The sequence below is a fragment of the Grus americana genome, chromosome 1 (genome assembly GCF_028858705.1).
Source record: "Grus americana isolate bGruAme1 chromosome 1, bGruAme1.mat, whole genome shotgun sequence".
In the NCBI taxonomy this organism is placed as follows: domain Eukaryota; kingdom Metazoa; phylum Chordata; class Aves; order Gruiformes; family Gruidae; genus Grus; species Grus americana.
In genome coordinates this window covers 76,528,393-76,550,160 of record NC_072852.1, presented here as the reverse complement: position 1 = coordinate 76,550,160, position 21,768 = coordinate 76,528,393, and the positions used below count along the sequence as shown (strand labels likewise).

Here is a 21,768-nt window from a genome sequence, read left to right as displayed (position 1 = left end):
CAGGAGCTGGGCCCCGCGCTCGCCGCGGAGCCTGCGGCGGAGGAAGCGGGCGGAGGGGCATGGAGGTCGCCCGGCCGGAGGCGCCCGCGCCCGACCCCGTCTAGGCCCCCCCGCGGGCCTCATCCCTCCTCCTCCTCGGAGCGAGCCCGCGGCCGGGCCCGAGCGCGGCGCGGAGCAGGACCAGGACTTCTGCACCAGAGGAGGAGCCGGCCCAGGTAAAAGGCACTTCCCTTCCGTTTCCCTCTTCTCCCCTCAGCATCCGGGCGGGCGGGGACCGACCTCGCTTCCTCCGGGCCCCGCCGGTCGTCTGCGGCCGCGCGTCCCTCCAGCGCGGCTTCCCCGGCCCCTCAGGCTCTGTGCCAGGCTAAAGATAGGATGTAAGTCCTTGGGCTGGGCCCCCGGCGCTGGGCTGGCCCTAGCTGCGGCCGGCCTCCCCTTCTGCCGAAGGGGGTGTAGTGTGTGCCCCGGCAGCTGTTGGTGAGGACGGGTGCGAAACCTGCCCCCCCAGAGCGAGATGCTGCCCGCAGCCTGGCTTCATAGAATCACAGAACGGTTTGGGTTGGAAGGGACCTCAAAGATCATCTAGTTTCAACTCCCCTGCCATGGGCAGGGACACCCCTCACTAGACCAGGCTTGTGTAAATTCTCCTTATCTTAAATTTTTGGTTTTGTGTATTTTGTAGTTCAGTAGCATTTGCGTGCACAAAATAGATTTTTGTACTCGAAACGTTATGGAAACATCTAGAAGTTGAATAAGTTTGAGGAGGAGTGTTTAGTCTAAGATGAGTGGTCTAAGTAGCACTAGTCTAGGCTTAATTTTCCTATGTAGTTTGGGTCTCCCAAGTTATGATGTCCACCCTAACACAAGGATCTGATGCTAGAGTTGCTTCAACAGTGTTTCTTTCAGCGATGCTATAGGAGAGGGAAACCCAGACTATCAATGTGAAACAGGAAGATGCACCACACTTCATTGCAGAGTTCTCAGGCCTCATAGCTGGCAAGAATACAAGGGGTACTCCTATGAGTCTTACTGGATAAGAAACATTTACATTATAATTCCAGACTTAACATCAATGTACAGATGCAAATATTCATTTAAAAATAGAAAGATGTACCTAGCAAAGTGAAGGCTGAAAACCTACTTCAAAGTATGATGTTATGTCTGTAGAGCCTAATCATAAATTATTTCTTTCCATGTTGCTTATTTTCAGAAATAAACTTTAAATAGGAAGCAGTTTCTGTACTTAAGTTTCTTTTAATTAGAAAAGTGTGAGGGTAATACTGTGCATCATTGCCTTTTCAACAGTGTAATTTTACATTTTCTGTATTTTTTCCATCTAAAAAAATAGTTTCTTCTGATTAGAAATCTAGTATGCTAAATATATGAACTAGTAAGAGTTCTAGAGGATATTTGTCTCCATGTAACTAGATTCTTAAAATGGGAATTTTTGTAGGTTTTTTAAAGCTTAACAGTTTTGTAGTAGCTAATGTATGCAATATGTAATCTAAATACCGTGACGTAAATTCTTTACAACTTGCATATTCTAGTAAGATAATTTTATACTATATAAATTGCATGGTAATCTTGTGATATGATTTTTTTTTGCCTTGTACAATTTCTTTCTGATTTAAATATCTGTTTCTTTTAGGAAGAAGATGAAAATCTTTTCTGAGTCTCATAAAACTGTTTTTGTTGTGGATCACTGCCCATATATGGCAGAATCCTGCAGGCAACATGTTGAATTCGATATGTTAGTAAAGAATCGGACCCAAGGAATTATACCGCTAGCACCCATATCAAAGTCACTATGGACCTGTTCAGTGGAATCATCCATGGAGTACTGTAGAATAATGTATGATATTTTTCCTTTCAAGAAACTGGTAAGTTTTTCTAGCCATACTACGTATAGTACTTGGTAGTATAAGGGATATTTTCCCATTTTAATGAAGTCTCTTAATATCATTACCTGTTGGTTAGATTAAAAAGATCAAATATAATTTATTATATAAAAATTTCTTTGTGTTGTTGATATACTGTATAGCTATTTAAATTGGTTTGAGTAGTATATGAATTCCATTACATATTTATTTTTGAGACCTTTCATTGTCTTAATGTCACTTTGTAACTCAGTGCAAAACATGAGGAGAGTTGCTTTGAGGCAACTTACAGCTGTATTGTTGTGTTCTCCAGAGCTATGAGTTTACAAAGCCTTGTGTGAGGTATTGCTTCAAATGGAATTTTGTTTCTAAACACACTTGGTAGCACTTCATAAGGTTTTTGGTGCTGACTTTGGAGGAATTCTGGACTTTAGGAAGAGGTAGGATTGCTCTGAGGTTACCATTTTGGAAAAGTGGGAGAGCTTCCTGGCATACAGCTCCTTGTTTAGAAAAATAAATGCCTGGTGGGTTCTGTAACATTGTGTCTTAAATTAACATAACTAATCCCTGGTTTTTTTAGATCTTTTCTCACTTATTGTCTAAACTGTTGTGCAATGTCCTAAAGGTTAGTTACCCTTAAACCAAAGGGATCTTAAACAACCTCGTGACAGTGGTATTGGTACACAGTAGTAATGGTGGCATGCTGGCTGTGTCAGAGAAGCTGAGGCAGAGGCTGGGCGCTAACAGATGCCTTGGTAGTTCAGTGAGTTGATATGTGTCAGCTGTACTGCCTTGATGGATTGCATGTCCTAGTTCTCAGACAACAAACATTTAATTTAAACTCTAGCTTAGAGCATTTAATATGCAGTCAAGTGCCATTATGGGATTATATCAATGTATGCTTAATAGCTTTGAATCAGTTGGCTGAACTGGAGCTTGTGTGGTATGAGAAACTGAAATTGAGATGGAGGGCGTGCTTCCTCTTGATGTTTCTGTCATCTTTAGAACATATTTTGTGCTTTGTTTATTAAGTCTTGCTGGATATTTACCCCTGCGATCTACTGTAACAGTCTTTGGAGAATGATTTGCAATATTGCACTATTAGAATTTATTTTGTAGCTATTCTACTGAAAATATTGGCTAATTATTAAAATACTTCATAATATCCTGCAATGCTAATTTGGTGTAAAGATTGATTTAATGGCTTAAAAATATAGAGTAATAAGTTGTTAATTATAATGTTACTAATGGGGTAACTGAATATAGCAGGAGTGGATGCCTTTTGTGGTTTTGTTGTCTTATTTTTAGTTTGGCTTGTCACTGCAACTATCTCCAGAGTACCAGAAGAAAGGTGTAATTCATGTTTGTTTGGATTTGGGGAAGTAGCCATAATGGCTGTTATCTGTATGACTGGCTGTTATTTCATGTGTGCTTTCTTGATCCTTTTAGGTGAATTTTATTGTGAGTGATTCTGGGGCTCATGTCTTGAATTCTTGGACTCAAGAAGATCAGAACTTGCAGGAGGTATGCTTTGTAACTGTTCTTCTGTTTTGTAAGTCTAGTTTAATAATGGAATAAATAGCAGCTTCTTACTGTGTTCAGTGTGAAATAAGTTAATTAAAATGTTGGTGGATCTGGTCTGGAATTATTGCATAACAGAATTCTGAATAGCAGCCTGTGAGGCTGGACTATTTTATAGGCAGTCTTACATAATTTAAAAAGAATCCAGTAGCTTTTGAGTATGGAGTTACGTATTAAAATCAATGTTATGAAAAAATTACTTCGGTATTTCTTCTGTAATTTGGTGATACTTGAATTTTGAATTTGTTTTGGTAGTTTTTTTACATTTGCATGATAGGCAAACAAACTGTGTTTAAAAAAATAAAAAAAAAGTAAATATTCTCTTTGCTCTCTTTTGTTGCGTACTGAATGAGTCCATCCTCTGAAAAATTTACTTGGGGGAGGAACTGAATTTCCAAATTCTCAGAAAATAAAAGCAGATGGCAACTCATAATGTTAGAATTTCTTTCAGGTATTGGATATAACTTGTTATTATAGCCAGGTATTTTTCTGTAATAAATGAGCATATTATATTCTCAAGGTTATAGTAACAATTAATAAATGAATTGCAAAGGATAATTTAGGGCCAAGTGTTTTCCAGAAGGCTGGGAACATATAATGGTCTTTAATTGCTCTGTTTGATTTTTCCCCAACAATATTAATTTGCATGTAAAATAAGTTGTAATGATGTCTTCTCTTAACCAATCATTTTAACAAATGGCTGGAAAGTAACTTTCAATAATAATTTCTTTCTAACTAGTTGATGGCAGCATTAGCAGCTGTTGGGCCACCTAATCCTCGGGCAGATCCAGAGTGCTGCAGCATACTTCATGGTCTGGTTGCAGCAGTTGAAGCACTCTGCAAAATAACAGAATACCAGCACGAGGCTCGAACCATGCTCATGGAGAATGCAGAACGTGTTGGAAACAGAGGAAGAATAATCTGTATTACTAATGCGAAAAGGTATGTATGATAATGTGTTTCTACCATTTAAAAAAAAGTGATTTCGCACATTTTTAGAACTCTTTCATTGATCGTCATGAATTTAGTGCCCTAAGTAGCTAGCTTTTTTGTGTTCTGTAGCTCATATCTTGCCTTAAGAGGCCGAGAGGTCTGTTATAGTAACAAACCAAAATTTCCCACTTGAAAGAGGAGAGCATTTAGTGGCATGTTGGTTTGAACAGGAGGACTCATCCTGCATTAAAAAAAAATATATAAAATGTCTTTCTAGTGACAGTCATGTTCGGATGCTTGAGGATTGTGTTCAGGAAACCATTCATGAGCATAACAAGCTTGCAGCTAATTCAGATCAGTGAGTATACTTTTTACAAACATAATTTCTCTTATTCTGCACGTGCCTGTTATATCTTTATGAAATATGGATGTATTTTTGTTACTGAAAACTTATTCTAATGAACTGTTTGAATGAATTTCTGTGTGAAATAGAAGGTGCTAAATCATGATACTGTTGACTGAGAGCTGGTGTATAATCATTAGCTTTTCAGTATCATCCGTTATCCTCATACAACGGTATTTCTTAGGTTATTACCTTCTACATCTTGCTCCAAAATGAGACACGCAACTGTGCCTTGTTACATATTGTATACTTGTAATCACTAGTGCATCTGATGCCTTTTTTCTTGATAACACTGCATTAATTTTACACTCATCTTTCTTTGACTAAAATGGCTAACTTCTTTGAAACTAGTTTTTAATTTCTAAATTATGGTGTTGCCTGACACTTCCCTTGAGATAAAGGAATCTCTTGAAATACAGGTTGCATCTCCTCTGAGAAAACATTTTTCCACCATAGGTTTTATCTAATTAAACTGTGAACTGCTTGGCCCAGGGACTGTGTAAAGTGCCTTGTAAAGTGTATAGTAGGTTGAGATCCAATTCTTGATTGCTCTTTAGGTACTTAAAATAGCAGAAGCTGGAGTCTCCTATATTTACCTGCTGCAATTGCAGTTTTGTGTATGTATAGTGAATACTGCCCCAGGGAATCAGGTTCTAAGTTCACTGTAAAGACAGAAAAATGGTCTCATTCCTGTAGATAGAGCTGTGGAACAATGTCTCAATCTCCCTAAGTTTCCAGCCACATTAGGAGATAAGCATGCTATATTTGGGAGGTTGTTTTCATGTTCCCTGGAATCCCCTTCTTAATACCCGCATGCACGCTTGGAGACACAAATCCTCTGTAGTGTCAATTTTCAGTTGAACGAAGCTGAACAGATTACACCAGTTAAGGATCTATTCCACTGATATGTCCAAAAAGAAACACAGCACTATAGCATCTGAAGAGCTAGAAATGTTATACATTTTTTTTTATTCTGATAAAAACTTATTTTGAAGTATGTGCTTTTGAAAATCATTAATGTAACCTAGTTTCTGCAGAGTATTTTCAGAAACAGTATGTTGTGATACATCTTCATGATTCTGTGTTCTGGAAATCAGATGACTCTTGGGAGAATTGATCTAATTTCTAGGAAAGTCTGCCACACTGTAGGCTAAATAGAATGTTTTTATCTTTAAGTCTAATGCAGATTCAGAAATGTGAATTGGTCTTAATCCACACTTACCCAGTTGGTGAAGACAGCCTTGTTTCAGATCGTCCTAAAAAAGAGGTAAGGAGCTTAAAATGAGAAAATTTATCCAAGGATTTGGAGCCACGTCAGACTCAAAATAGGCAGTGCAAATTAAATATTCAGCAATAATGTTTTGATTCTCTGGTAAGGTGCAGGAAAAAGTACAGGTGATAAATCTTTGAAACACTGACAGCCTGCATATTGCCATCTAAAGCATATGCTTTGTTTTCTTGTCTTGTAGTCTTTGTGCATTTATGGTACCCTCTTTTTTCATGTCATTACTTAAATTTCTTGCATCAATAATTCATGATTCTTTTTTTTTTTTGTGAAGTAAGCCTGTTAATGCCATAGAACAGTAGTCTTGGGTTTGGGTTTTTTGAGAAGGAAATGCCTGTTTAAGAACCTAGTGCAAAACCTTCAACTGCTTGAATAGGTTAGTTGAATAACTTTCCTGCCATTCAGGTGTAAGCTGCAAGCTAGCACAGGCCTTGTTTCCCCAAATACCTGTTACTGAATGATGTGGATATTGTTCAGCACTGCGTGTTCCATGTTATCCAGAGTAACATGTTAGTGTTTTTAGCCTTTTGGTTGAATGATTTTCTCATGAAACCAAAACGAGCTTTTGTTTATAAATTCTGTTGTTCCAGTGTTAGCAAACAGGATACCTTTTTGATGAAAAGCATTGGAAAGCATATCTGCTTCCAAATGAAAGGGTAATATATTGTAGGAATGTAAAATATGCTCGGAGTTCATCAAATACTTGAAGTACTCTCCTACAGGTACTTTTAAAGATGATGGTACGAAAAGGTGAAAGGATGCATATAAGAAATTATTCTATATCTTAACATCTCAGTTCAGTAATAAAAGCGTGTCTGCTCTGTGGACCTGTATACTTAGTGGTGGTTGTTTGAAACCAAGTACATAAATATTTTGTAATATATTCTGCTCTTCATCAGTCTTTCTCTGCTCAGTATTTTAATGTGCTGTCTGTAAGAAAGAAAAGACACAAGTAAAAAAAGTCTTATCCTTAACATGAAAGGCATCTAGTCCTGCATATTATTTCATAAATAAAAAGGACTGTAATAGCTACCTTCCTGGATTCTTCTCTACAAAACTCTTTTGTAGTTGTGCTAAAAAAAAATAAAATGTGAATAGAATAAATTGACTACTACTTTCCTCTGTAAGACAGTCATATTTGTCACTGGGCTGAGTTTTTTTACGTTCCTTTTCTCCCAGAATCCTAAAATCAATGTCCTTGTTGGCTAGGGAATAATCAAATGCATCTTATGGCTTGTGTTTGTTTCCCTTGTGCATATATGATGCACTTGCAGGTAGGTATTTAAAAATTACTTTGTTCCTGTTAGTAAAAGGGTGAAAATCTTGGCCCAGAGCTTCTATTAAGAGGGTTTGTTTCCCATGTTGTGATACTAATTCTTCATATTAACAGTTAATGGGTCAACTTTTGTAGCACACTTCTAATTTTTTGACAGTTTCTAGCAACCGCAACTATAACAACTGACATAACCAGCAAGGTTCTGAATGAGAAATTTTTGCTTCTTCATTCTTAGTTTCCCATGGTGTGGGGTTTTTTAGTGGCTTTTCCCCCAGTTGAATTTAGCATAAATGTGCTTATTTTAGAGTTTCAAATGAATAATATCATTACACGATACTAGTGCCTAATCCATTAATACTATATCCTGTATGTCAATTTATTTTAGCTTTCACCTGTTTTAACCAGTGAAGTGCACAGTGTCCGTGCGGGGCGGCATCTGGCTACAAAACTGAATGTTTTAGTACAACAGCACTTTGACCTGGCTTCAACCACAATAACTAACATTCCTATGAAGGTAATATTGTGTCTATAGCTTTGTGATAACTAGTTTGCATCACTTCTAAATTTGTTTGTAAACTTCTAATATTTATTTTAATTGAATTTTTACATTGTTTTTCTCTCCATATCATATTTTCTGTTTTGTGGTTTTTTTTTTTATTAGCCCACATTCAATGACCAGGTTAGTAAAAATAAAGAAGGGGGAAAAGTAAAGAAGGATCACAGAACAAAATGTTGTATTGCTGAATCTCAATTTTTGATGTAGCAATACAAGTGTTATTTCAGTTCTGTTTGTATTATTTTATATAAATACAATCTTATTTACCTCAGATTACTTTGTCTGTGATTCTTTTGTCTTTCTAGTTGTGTTTAGATATTCTTGACCCTTGTGCATTTTAGTGGCATAGTGAGTCTCTTTTTCCTCTGTTTCGTTATCATGCCCACCCAACATAAAGGTGTTTGTAACTAGTAGCTTAGTTTTGACTAAAGTTTTTCCAGTTTGAAGATCCATAAACCAGAAACAGGGTGACAGGGGATATATCTAGTTAAAGATATTAAATCAAATATCTTCTGTTCAGTTGTTTGTCCCTATTTTTAAATATTTTTTTATCACTACTGGGAGGGAAACCAGTGCAAATAAGAATTTCAAGTATTAAGTTTACAGTAATTTTCTGATCAGACAGCCAGAGAATTGAAACAGAAGTGTCAGTATTGAAATAAAAAAGGCGGGGGCAGATAAACTTTCCTCATTTACAGAAAAAAAAACAAGTTCTAATACTGTGAATCATCACTTGCATCTTTGAAAAATAGCAATATTGTATGCATTTTAGAAGTTAAAACATGAAATTAAAAATCAATGTATCTTCACAGCTTTAATGAAACTTTGACATGGGTCATGGCATAAATGTGACTTAAGTTTGCAAATACCTTGTTTGTAACTTTCTGACCTGTGTGCTGCTGGTATGCCTCTCCCTTCTGCCTTTGTCCTTATAGTAATAGACTATGTTGGGTTCTCTGTGGTTTTTTTCCCTTTTTTTTAAACTTGGAATAAATTACCAAGGTTACTGTTTTGTTTTTTGCTAGTCCTCTGCAGCTGTTTAAAGATGCAGTGTCCTCTTTACAAACATCCATTTTTTTGAATTATAGATTTGCATCTACAAGTACACTTTTTATATATCTGAAGTGCAAGAAAATGATATTCAGTTCTAAGTGGGGGGGGTTTGGATTCTTGAGATTTTTAGTTGTGAAAAGTAATTGGCAGTCTATTCTGCAGTGACCATTTGCTGCTGCTCAGTATGTTTTAACTGCTGGTGGTATTCAATATGTACTAGGCTTCTTTAACTTCACTAATTTAAACAAAAATAGTTAAACCTATTTTCTACCTGTATTTTACACTGTGCACACTGTCATGACATTTGTATAAAGAGGAAACCATAGGGTTTGAAAAAAGGAAAAATGAGGAAAAGCAGATGACTGCATCTTTAAACAGGTCAGAGAGCAAACAGTTTCCTCAGCACTGTAATCCCATTGTTGTCTGATGCACTTTGGAGACTTTTTGTTTTCTTCTGGAGTGAAAGGTAAATGTAGAATCATTCATTTATAAAAACAGTGACCTCTAGCTAAAATAATTGTATTTATTCTTTCTACCATTCTCTTTTAAAGGAAGAACAACATGCTAACACATCAGCCAACTATGATGTGGAGCTTCTTCATCACAAGGAGGCACATGTTGACTTTTTAAAGAGTGGTAAGTAGAAACAGTCCTCTGAAAGTTGCTTTGAATCAGCCTGCTGGAAGTATTCACAAAGCAAGATTGCGAGCTTCAAATTGATCTAAATTTCAGACACGATTAGCATATTTTCAGTTATTCCTTACAACCCACAAACTTGACTTCTAATGTTGGCATTGGAGTTTTACTCATTATTGGCATATTTTAGTATAGTAATAAGGATACAACAATGAAAAAACAGGTCAAATTTGTCAGACAGGGCCTCACATACGTTCAGGATATTTGTGTAAGATTTGAGGGGTGGGTCAACTTTTTATTGATATAAAAAAGTAGATGAGAGACCAGATGTGCAGTGATTTTACAACAGAAAATACCTCTTGTTGGGTATTTGTGGAAAATTATTCCTTGCACAATTGACCTTTTAATCTGTGTGTTAAGTGATAATAACTGACATCACTTGCATCCCATGGGCCTGTTTATGACAGTAATTCTTTTAGAAAAGACAATAGTTGTTTGGCTTTTGAGCTCTCTTGTTGAATTTGAAATAACTAGTATCCTTTTTGTAAATTTGGAATTATTACCTCATAATTCCTCTGAGGTGAATTTAACAACTCTTAACTGAAGTTAGAAAAACACAACAGTAAGCCTTATGCAAAACTATTTTGTTTGGGAAGCAGTGTTTGATGTAAAATTCTGTTAAGTCAGGCTAAAAATACTGTATTAGTAGAACTAAAACCAAAGCTGAGCAGTGAAAAAACCCTCAGGCTGTGCCAGTGTGTTGTGGAATACTTAGGCTGTATGCCGTTTCAGTGCTGAAGTCTGATTTGAAGCTTTTAAAAGCTTGAATATGCTTCATTTTCTCCTACTGCATTGATTGTAACTTCTGTTACATGATTCAGTAACATTAAAAGCTTGGTCTGATTTACTATGTGTGTAGAATACATTTATTTAGATATAGGCTGTAGATTTTAGTTTTACTATCCAAAACTACACTGTATAGTTTTAAAGCATATTAGAAAGTTGGTAGTGGTTTAACTTCTAAGAAGTGAAGAGTTTAACAAATGAGTTGTTTGTTGGAGTTATTTAACAGAGTGGATATTTCTTTTCTGAAGTTTGAAATCATATGGTCCATATGTAGCCATTTTAGGGAGTTTGTCCTTTTTTTATCCTCTTAAGGGGATTACCATTACTTTGAGGAAAAGGAGGTAACTCCTCATTATCATCTACAAGTACTGTGCTCCGTGTTTTAGTGGAGTGTAAGATTAAAGGTTGAGGAAAAATAATAGGATGTTGCAGTAATTAATTCAGACTTGCCTGAACTTGTGATACCATGTGGAAAGCGTAATGCTTCATTGTAAGGGCTCAGAAATAGTTTTCTAATAGGTATTTGCTCAAGGAATAAGTCTGCTAGTAAAAGCCAAAAGCAAACTCTGACTACAATGCTGCTTCAAATTTTTTTTTATCAGAACTTTGAGAGGAAAAAGTTTGTTCTTAGATTCTGTAAACTTTTATTTCTTTTGTTTTTAAATAAATCTTTCAGCTGTAATAGCTCTGGTGCTAGGAAAGTAGGAATTCAGTTACATTGATCTTATTTCTGTGAAATATTGCTAGACAATTTTTAGATTAACTGAGTTTGGCCTTCAGATGTTCTGAGAGTTTCTAAAATGATTCCAGTTATTTTAAGTTAACTGAAAAAAAATCAACTTTTGCAAATTACCTGCATGATTAATAAGCAAATCAAACAAATCTTTAGTGAGGAAATGTCTTTGATATGAAATAAAAGAAAACTTCTTACATGAAAGATTAGACTAGACCCTAACATATTACATAGTGTTACATATTGATGTATGTGTCTCATTCCTCCCAGTTATGGTGGATTTGAGCATAATAAATGACTATGCTACTGTAATTTTGAAACTTCATGCAAAACTCAGCTAATTTTTTCCTGAAATAATGTGATTCAAAGATCATGAAGAATTGCAAAACTCACTAGTAGAAACATAGCTTAATGTATTAAGGAGTATTTATAATGTCTGTTTTAATGCCTTCAGGTGTTTTTTGCCAGACCAGTTATCAGTGAGGAGACGTATGAAAGTATTTTAATGATAAAACATCTATGACCAGTAAAACATGTTGAGAGATGTTCAGATTGAATCTGCCATAGCAAAGATACTGGATGATGAGATCAAATACTTTTCCCCCAAAAGCCCAACTTGTGCCTTTAGATCACTTTGTTTTGACTTTAGGATATAATTTGTATAAGAAATGATCAGCTCTAACATTTGTTAAAGATTCTGATTTCTATGTGGGAAATTGAAAATTATGTATGTTTTATCTATAACACATTCTTTTAAAATGCCTAGGATCTTAAGACAATATCTTTTTTAAAGTGTTGTATCAAACCTATGGAACATACTCAGGAGCTGCAGCATTTTGTTTGCTGAATTGTTTTTTAAAAAACATGCAATGGCTGCTGATTTTTAAAAGATTATTTTTTTTCAATTGTCACTACTAATAGCTTTTTTGCTTAGGTTAGATATCTCACTTTTAAAAATTAGATTACATTTTGTACGTGCTCGTGTTATAAATATCTTGTACCTTAGAAGTTTAGAGGTTTTTGCCATAATAAAGAAAATATGGTTGATCATGTTATGACACACTTTTTCTGACTTTGTTGCAGGTGATAATCATATAGGTGGCAATAGCAGAGAAGGCACATTTAAAGAAACCGTAACATTAAAATGGTGTACTCCTCGAACAAATAGTGTTGGTAGGTAATATGGTATCTTACAAAACTGATATTCTAACTTTAGAACACTGTTTTTCCTGTATACTGATAAGAATCTGAACAAGGAGGTAATTAGTGTCTTGTTAATGCTGGTTTTACCTTTTGCTCTATAAACCTTGCTGCTGTCTGCACCTGCTTGATTAATGGTCATTCGATGCTCTCCTGATCTTGGCTAATCAGTGGTTTGTGTAAGATGTGAGAGGATCAGTAGACTAGTTCCTCTGTATTAACTTTCAGATCTGAGTAAGGGAGAGATCTCTACCCAAATCTGAGTACGGGAGAGAGACTGGGAAGATTTGGGGTAACAGGAACCACCCAGCCATTCAGCTCATGCACGCTGTAAACTATCAGCAAGATATGTTGACTCTTTGAGCCAGCGGGTCAAAAATATAGATAAGAGAAAAAAGAGGAGGCTGACCCTGCAGTGAAATAATTCAGGAGATAAGGAACTGGAGGTTCTGCTGGAAATAGAGCTTGGGAATGTATTAGGTTCTTGGAGTTGAGGGTACTGGAACGATTGTGAGGAGATGGGGAAAGGAGCAGACTTCTAGACTGAGACACAGCTAGACTTTTTAGTTCTGCTGATTGTGGAATAGCTGCCTCCTCTTCCTTTCTTCTGTTGTGTGGGATTTTTTTTCTTTATGTGGAACTACACTCTCAACTTTTCTACTCATTTATTTTTCAGAATTACACTATTGCACTGGAGCGTACAGAATTTCACCAGTAGATGTAAATAGCAGACCTTCTTCATGCCTTACTAACTTTCTCCTTAATGGTAAATTTGTGTCCTTGGCTAATTATTTAATGTTTTAATTGTTAATATTGTGAATGGATTGCTTACCACATTTTGGTTCGTATAGCAGTAAATGTCTATATACTGTAAAAGTGCTTGGCCTGACCGGTGTAAATTGCACAGGGAGCGTGTGGCTAGCATAAAGCACACAGAAAGAAAGTGGAAGCTGTGTGGCCTGATCAGTATAAAGCGTAGAGATTGAGAACGTGATGGGAAACTTACCCAGCTCAGAGAAGGGGATGCCCTTGGCTGAGATCATACAAAATTGGAATAGGAGTCTTGGTGCAGCAACTCTATCAAAAAAGCACGCTGACATTTTATGTCAAGAAGACTGGCCAGCTGTAACTAGACATGGAAACCTGACAGAACAGTGGCCACTGCAAGGGACCTTTGACCAGCACGAACTTACCTTTCTGCAACATCACCTAGAGGATAGGTTCCTGGGACAAATGGGTTACTGGGGTGATTTGGCACAGGAGAGCAGCGGGATGAAAGAGGCCTTGCCAAAGGTAACGCTTGCAGTAGCAGAGGCTGTTGCCCTGAACAAAGCCTCAGGTAATGCTCCAATTGCATCTGTTCCGCTTTATGTGTCTAATCCTCCTACTTGGGAAAAACACTACCAAAACATTAGTGTTTTGATATCACACTGATGTTTTGGTAGTGTTTTTCCCAAGTCTGGCACTCTTTGGTTCTCCATGTTCTGCCAGTGAGTGCAGGTGCACAAGGAGTATAAACCAGAAGATAAGGAGGCTCCAACCCTTGACTGAAACTGCAAATCAACAAGATAAGAGCCTGCTTACCTACACAGAAAAAGAATCCAATTAGAAGACCCCGGACCAAAAATCACCATGGGACTAAAAGACACATAGACAGCATGTGAGGGATGGGTGTATAGATCAGAAGGGTATAATTGTCCAGGGTTTCTTTGTTAAGGGTCCCTCTCTTTGGAGGCACCCAGCCTGGGCTGTTCTTGCTGCTGTACCTTTCAAATTAAGTATTTTATAAAATCCATGCCTGAGACTGTGCTGTGGGAAACCTAGGGTTGAACCTGAAGGAGGAGGAAGCATGCCCAAGAATAAGTATGTGTGTGCGCACAATACCATGAATGGTGTGTGAATGCTCAGGCAGCAGCTCCTCCTTAAACATTACCTTTTGTTTTTTCATGGCAATGAGCAAGATCTTGCAGATAATCTTGCTATAAAAGGTTGCTGTTTAAATACATGACAAAGTTAAACCAAAGCTGTTTCTTCCAAACAAGTAATATGTAGTCAATGTTAATTACATGTTGGTGGTTTTACAGTTTGCAAACAAAATTGCATTACAAACATCCTTTTTAATGGGATGTTTTCTTCAGTCAAGTCACTTGACTGTCTAAAATGTGCAGTGGTTTTATTAAACACCGTATTTTTATGTATTTTTCTCTGAAGATTCTGTACTGATAAAGTACTTTGATTAATAAAAATGGTTAGAACCAAAATGAACAGCATATTTCAGATAACCACTCTTCTAGTTTTGCTTCTTCATAACAACCAACTTATTTGGAGAATGCACCCTTTTATGCTTAGTGTATTTTACTGGAAATAAGGCAAAGGCAGTTTTATTTGTCTGAAATACAGTATCCATTTTAAGCATTAACAAATAGTATCAATTGATACCTTTATATGCAAGTAGGTTGTTTTGTGACTTTTTAGAAGTTGCAGAAACTCTCTCATTAAAAGCAATAGAGCCAAATAAGTTCAGTATACAGCATAATCTGTAATAATTAACAATAGCAAACTGCCTTTACACAATATACCATTTTAATGTCTTATGGATTTTTCCTAAGAATAATGTCCTGCAGAGAATGTGATTGGTTGGTTCAGGAGGGATGCTTTTTGATCTTTCTGTGTAAAAGAGCATATTACACTATATTCTGTGTAAAGACATGGAGTAAATACTCAGAGGAGATAGCTGTTTCTGATTCAGCTAGGTGAAAACAGAGCTTTAATGGATTCAGAGTCTTACTGGCTAGGTACAAACCTGTGTTGTATACATGTAGTTTTTAATTTAAAATTGCAGCACACAGTAACTAATGAAACTGATCTCATTTCCAACAGGCAGGTCTGTTTTGTTGGAACAGCCCCGCAAGTCTGGCTCTAAAGTAATTAGTCACATGCTCAGCAGCCATGGAGGAGAAATTTTTCTGCATGTTTTAAGCAGCTCACGATCAATTCTAGAAGATCCCCCATCAATTAGTGAAGGGTGTGGTGGAAGAGTCACTGATTACCGGATTACAGTAAGACTCTTTTTGTTTTTTTCTTTTTTCTTCAGTTGCTGCTTATGTCAGATGACAAGAGATGTAGTGCAATAGATGTCTAAAGGAAATGTTGGTATGTTTTCTGGGGAGCTGGAGTGGATTGCGTGGTCAAACTGGTTTTCTTTGTACTACTGATACATATTTAGTACAAAGTACATCTGCTTACTGTTATGCCTGCTTCATGGAATCCTTTCTGTGTCAAGGAAGTACTTGCCTCCTTATGAGTATTTAAACTTTGTTCTGATTCTGGAATAACACTTCTCTTGTCAAGTTTTTTCTGTGGGCTGGATACACATAGGACTATATCCTGATTATTGTCAGAAGGATAGATTGCATGTGGATGGCTTGTACAATAAGTAGAAAAGATGTTGTAAGCTTTGAACCCTGGATATGGAGCAGACAATCAGCTGGCATTCATTTTGGTTTTTTCTTTTATTTTTTTCAACACATCCTTTGTATCGGTTGTAAACAAGCAGAAGTGGCTTCCAGAAAAACATGACAAAACTCTTACCATATATGAAATACCTTGCAGATCCTTGTATTAGTTTTAACCCATATTTTTATACAACTGTTTTTGTGTTCACCTCGAATAATGTCTATCTGAAAGCTAGAAACAGGATTGTTAGGGTCAAATTTAGCAGTGGGGATGGTACACAGTTAGTGATAAGCAAGACTATGCTGTTTCTCCCGTTCAGTGAAAGTTACGTTGTTAGAGAAATGCCTAATTGTATCTTGTTTGGTTATCATTAGGATTTTGGTGAATTTATGAGGGAAAACCGATTAACTCCTTTTCTAGAGCCCAGATATAAGATCGATGGAAGTCTTGAAATTCCATTGGAACGTGCAAAAGATCAGTTAGAGAAACATACTCGTTACTGGCCTATGATTATTTCTCAGACTACCATCTTCAACATGCAAGCTGTAAGTAATCTGCGGTTTGTAGTCTTTTATTGTCTTCTAGATTAAGTTTCACTATGTCACTTTATGAAATACTAACTCTTAAAATCAATCACTTGCCACAAAATCAGTTTATTTTCAGCGTTATTTTTAAGTCCTCTGTATTTAATGTCAATAGGTTATTGGAATGCCATCTAAATAGGGTGGAATATTTGAACCTGACAGCTACAGTGCTGCTGGGTAAAGAAAACATGCATCTACTTATACCTGCTTAGAGTTACTACTAAATTGAGGATAAGAGGGACTGGTTTTTGTTGTGTGGGGGTTTTTTTGTGGTTCCACTGCCTTTGATTTCTTTGTTCTTCCTATTTCTCTCCTGTGATATACAGATTTTCTTGTTGACTTTTGTTTTGTCTTGCAGGTAGTGCCATTAGCCAGTGTGATTGTAAAAGAAGCAATGACTGATGAGGATGTTTTGAATTGTCAAAAAACCATATACAATTTGGTAGACATGGAGAGGAAAAATGATCCACTGCCAATTTCAACAGTTGGTACCAGAGGAAAGGGTCCAAAAAGGTTACATGCATATCTCTTTGTTGATGCTGGACATTTTTCAGAAGTACTCTATTGACATTGTTTTCATACCAAATTTTAAAAATTTGACCAAAGGCCATATGTAGTAAACTAAAATGCTATATGTATGCAAAACAAATGCTGTGAATACTTTGCCTGCATCATTTAGAGGCTATCACAGTACTGATATTTCCGTATGTTAGGAAAAAAATACATCATTTTATTACCTGAGAATTGTGAGTATGTTAAAAACCATGAAAGCAGAGATAGTCATCAAGAAACTTAAGGTATTGATACAAGCTAGGACAGAGAAAGTGGAATAATTTCAAATTAATGTAAAGGAGAAGGTAAGCATATTATAAATGAACAATGATTTAAAATTGGGTTATATTAGAATAGTCAAATCCTTTTGAAACAGTTACTTAAAATATGGGCTGCTCCTTTAAAACAAGCATCCTGATACCTCAGTCATTGTGATGTATGCATTGTATTTTCAAGAATTGGTTGAAAAGAAATTCAGCTACAGATTTGTCCACGTGACTGGATGTTACTTACAGTAGCATGGTACAATTCTTTCTATTTTTTTTATCCAAAGAATTAAATAGTAATTAATGTACATGTCAGTACATGAGTGGCGCTCTGCATATCCTGACATTGCATAGTTCGCAAACACCTGAGAGGATTCAGAAGTGCCTTTTGACAGTGAGGTCTTGTGGAAGTTAAGAGTCTGATTTCAGTGGACACAGTCCATTTCAATTTAAACTTAACTCTGGATGTCAATTGGGAAGTTTCAAGGCTGGAGTAATCCCAGGTGGATAGACCTCCAGTACAAGAGGACAGAGAATCTGTTTGGAGTTATTTTTGGTTTGGGGATTTGTTTTTGTTTCTTAAGGTCTGTTTTTAACCTTAATTTAATCAATGGGTGATTTAATGATCTAGGTAATTCCGTATGTAATATCTTTTTTTCTGGCCTTGCTTAGAGATGAACAGTACCGGATTATGTGGAATGAATTGGAGACCCTTGTACGAGCACACATAAACAACTCTGATAAACACCAGCGAGTCTTAGAATGTTTGATGGCTTGCAGAAGCAAACCCCCAGAAGAAGAGGAGCGCAAGAAACGAGGTAGAAAGAGAGAAGACAAAGAGGACAAGTCGGAGAAGTTGGGCAAAGACTATGAATCAGATAAGCCATGGCAAGAATCAGAAAGGTAAATTTTCTAAAGTGAAATAAAACTGCAGCGTGATAGTTTTTATCCTGCCCTACTTCAAAGAGGAGAGGAATTGCAGTGAAACAGTTGTAGGTTTCAATTTGATGTGTTCATGCTTGTAACTTTGGTTTACTACCACTGAGTGTGAATTCCAAGGTTTTTTGGATCAGTCACCATTGGCAAGCTTGGGAAATTGGCATCTTATTACAGTGCCTGCTTATCAGGCTTTTCAAATTAACATATTTTACGAGCAGTATGGGTCTTGGGCAAGTTGTTGACCACTTAGCAGGGCTTTGCAGCTTGAGGAGTCACTGCTGTTGGATTTTATCGTAACCACACTACCTATTAGACATTAAACCGCTTTATAGAAATGTAAAGCGTGACTAAAAACTTGGGACAGGCAGTTATTTTCTCTTGAGCTGTAGATAGTTTAGTGTTTGGGTAGATAAACAATCCAGATTGATTTGACTCCTCTTTAGTTGAACATCAGGATTGATTGTCCATACACCTACTGCCTATAATTCGTGTTGTTATTGTAACTTGTCTAAGTGGTAAGGATCTGTCAGTCTCTTCTGTTTTCTGTCTTTCAAACACTATTCTAAAGAGATCAAAAAACTCTCATGGTAGTAAGCTTAATTTGCATATGTTTTGTGCATGCTGTGATCATTTAGGATAGGAGAACCTTTTCACCTATTATTGTCACCATGCTGATGACCTTTCATGCCTTTCTGTTTATGATCAAATCCATTCCTACAAATGCTTTTACTTTCACATGTGGGACAATACCAGGGACTGCGATAAAAGGGATTTGGTATAGAATAGGTCTGAATTCATGTAGGAAAGATAATAGGAAATCGTGTGGTATTTTTTGTATATGCATTATTACTTAGTCTTTCCTTCAAAATTCAGAATGATCAACTGTCTTAACTACAATATAAATACTGGTAACTAAAGTGAAATTATATTTTAAGATCCTTCCCTTTTACTTAATGCTTTAACCCAGAGGATTATTTGGCTAGTCTTCCCTATTGTTTTTCATCCATTCCAGAGGATTAAAAGATATTTTCTTATGATACGGATTGCCCATAACTTTGAGGAGTACAGAATGGTATTGAGAATCATAGGTGCTGCTCTAGCACATTTTGCTCCACTGTTTTCTTTCCCCCTCAAAAAGGTTAAAAGGTCTGTTGGATCGTGAAAAAGAAGAACTAGCAGAAGCTGAAGTTATCAAAGACTCCCCTGATTCTCCTGAGCCACCCAACAAAAAGCCGCTTATTACAATGGATGAAATGCCAACAGTTGAAAAGGCAAAAGGTAAACCAGAAGAATTGGAACAGATTATTTCTTTTAAAGATAGAAGTTGTTGTATCAGACTGTATTTTCTAAAGTAATGAGATGAATCTTCTTGGAGTTCAAGCTAAGTCAATGAGGATATTTTTTAATTAAACATTCAAAGTTGAGAAATTCTTGGTAATTATGTTAACCTCAACAGGTCTGTGTAAAAAGAGAGATACCAAGATACTGTGTGGGTCTACGGAAAGGCACTTGGGTTGACATGGGGATTGGACAAATTTCTGCTGGTGCTGTTTCAGCTACTGTATGTCAGAAATGCTGTTTAAGGACAGGTATCAGAAATCACTGTCTCCTGCTGACTAATAAATATAAACATGCCGAAGCAGTATAGTTGTTGAAATGGGCACATCTCACTGACTTCTGTTCCTTGGTGTGAGCTGTTACCATCTGTCGCAGTGGCTGAGCTGATGTTCAGATTCTGCATTTGCAGCAAATCGCTTATGAAGCAACTTCAGCTGTTCTCACTTTGCATATTTTGTATTTGTGTAGCCTCTATCATAAGGTTATTTAATATGTTGTACTGCCATAGTCTGTAATTTCTTCCAAGCCTTTATAATGATGTTATGTTTACAAATACAAAAATTAAATCACTTAGACTTATTTAACTTGCAATTTTAGGGCCAATGTCCTTGCTGTCTTTATGGAGCAACAGGATTAATACTGCCAACTCTAGGAAACACCAGGAATTTATTGGTCGTTTGAACTCTGTCAACAATAAAGCTGAGCTATATCAACATCTGAAAGAAGAAAATGGGTTTGTATCAGGAAATGCATCACTACAAATATCTGGGCAGTAGTCAATATGCAGTATGGAGGAATACTTCAGTTACAGGATTAAAAAGACTCCTTACTCTTTTGAGGATTAAAATGTAGCAAAACTCTTAAACTTCAGGGTGTTAAATGGTAGCTAAGTTGAGACTTCTTGTGCCAGTCTATTGCTCGCTTTAGCTTCCAAAGGAGTGGCTAATATAAAGATATTGTTGATAGTAGAGTGGTTGAATCTTAAGCTGTGCTGTAATGAAGTTGATAGTCCAAAAAATACTGAAAACCCAAAGGAACCTCCTTTTAAGTAAATACGATAGTGGTAGTCAGTGATCAGTGTAAGAAGGGTGAAAATGAAGACCTTGAAACAAACTGCTAAAGCTCAAGTTTTGGTAATGGACTCTCTGTAGTCACATCAATATGGGCTTTTGTCTTTTGGTGAGGTTGCTATGGATAGCTCTTTGTGGCTGGAAAGTTTCTTTGCAGAAACCTTTCCTTTATGTACTGATTCCTCTTAATACTTCTTTAAGCAGCAGATAAGATTGTATGTTAGGGATAGGGAGAGACAGGATGATCTGTGAAGTAAAAAATATTTTTTAATAACTATTTAAGTGATTTTTTTTTTTCTTAATCTGTTGGTTGTATTTCCAATTACAAGCCTTACCAGTTGTTGTCTTGCATTTCAGAATGGAAACAACAGAAAATGGAAAAGCAGGCCGGCAGTGATGATTAATTTTGTTTCTTTGGACAAAACTTGGCCGAATTGCAAAAATATTTAATGCTGGAATTGATATCGGTACCATTTCAGTACAATTGTATAGCTCTGTTTTGATTGTTTTTTACATTTTTCTATTTTTATTTTTGCTATGGAATATGAAATCCTCATATCACATTAAATTAATAGTGTGCAAATAGGAGCTGTCCTGAAGTATTTTACAGTCATGTTTTTAGGATGAAGAAAACCTGTGCTGCAATGGACTAAATCAAGTAATCAAAAATGTTAGTCAGTTTAAAGTTCTTTCCCATAAGTATTGCTGAATGTTTAAAATCAGTGATGACTGTTTTAAAAAAAAAAAATCAAGTAATTGATAATTAACTGATAATATTGTTAATTTTGGTTCATGAATACTTTTATTTATATAAAACTTCCTCAGGAGTCCAGAATTATGGAGAAGACCGCACACTGAGTACCTTGTCACTGAGTTGAGAGAAAATGCCAGTCTTTGTTTTCAACTAAGGGGTGGGAGAGTGAGTGGGTTTACAGATAAAAATTGTTGGTTTAAGGACTTTTAAAAATTGACTAGAAACGATCTTTAGAAAGCAAAGCTTTTTTCAGGTTGTTGTTCTGGAGTTAAGTCTTTGTAAGCAAAAGTAAAATAAAATTTTTGCTAATCATTAAATTATTTTTTTGATGAAATAAGCCCTCTAAGACACCTGTGGTTTTAGGTCTGAGCTTTTTGAATGTCATGGGGAAACTTACTCTGAATATTAATGGCTGTGAAACAATGAAGTA

General features: G+C 36.4%; 1 protein-coding gene across 1 annotated transcript; it reads left to right on the top strand.

Annotated features, from left to right (window-relative positions):
• The first annotated feature begins 84 nt into the window (after positions 1–84).
• Positions 85–21,082, top strand: INTS13 (integrator complex subunit 13). Its single transcript, XM_054813198.1, has 17 exons — positions 85–215; positions 1,649–1,880; positions 3,327–3,401; positions 4,198–4,400; positions 4,669–4,749; positions 5,971–6,061; positions 7,741–7,869; positions 9,516–9,600; positions 12,263–12,352; positions 13,056–13,145; positions 15,260–15,438; positions 16,210–16,380; positions 16,778–16,932; positions 17,910–18,140; positions 19,315–19,454; positions 20,112–20,247; positions 20,942–21,082. Exons 2-17 carry the CDS (start codon positions 1,656–1,658, stop codon positions 20,979–20,981), a joined length of 2,121 nt encoding a protein of 706 aa, XP_054669173.1. The 5' UTR covers positions 85–215; positions 1,649–1,655; the 3' UTR covers positions 20,982–21,082.
• The last annotated feature ends 686 nt before the right edge of the window (positions 21,083–21,768 follow it).

Coding starts and splice junctions, on each gene's coding strand:
- INTS13 (XM_054813198.1), top strand. CDS start 1,656: ATGAAAATCTTTTCTGAGTCTCATAAAACTGTTTTTGTTGTGGATCAC. Junction 4,750..5,970: donor CTTGCAGCTAATTCAGATCA/GTGAGTATACTT, acceptor TTTATCTTTAAG/TCTAATGCAGATTCAGAAAT. Junction 20,248..20,941: donor CATCTGAAAGAAGAAAATGG/GTTTGTATCAGG, acceptor CTTGCATTTCAG/AATGGAAACAACAGAAAATG.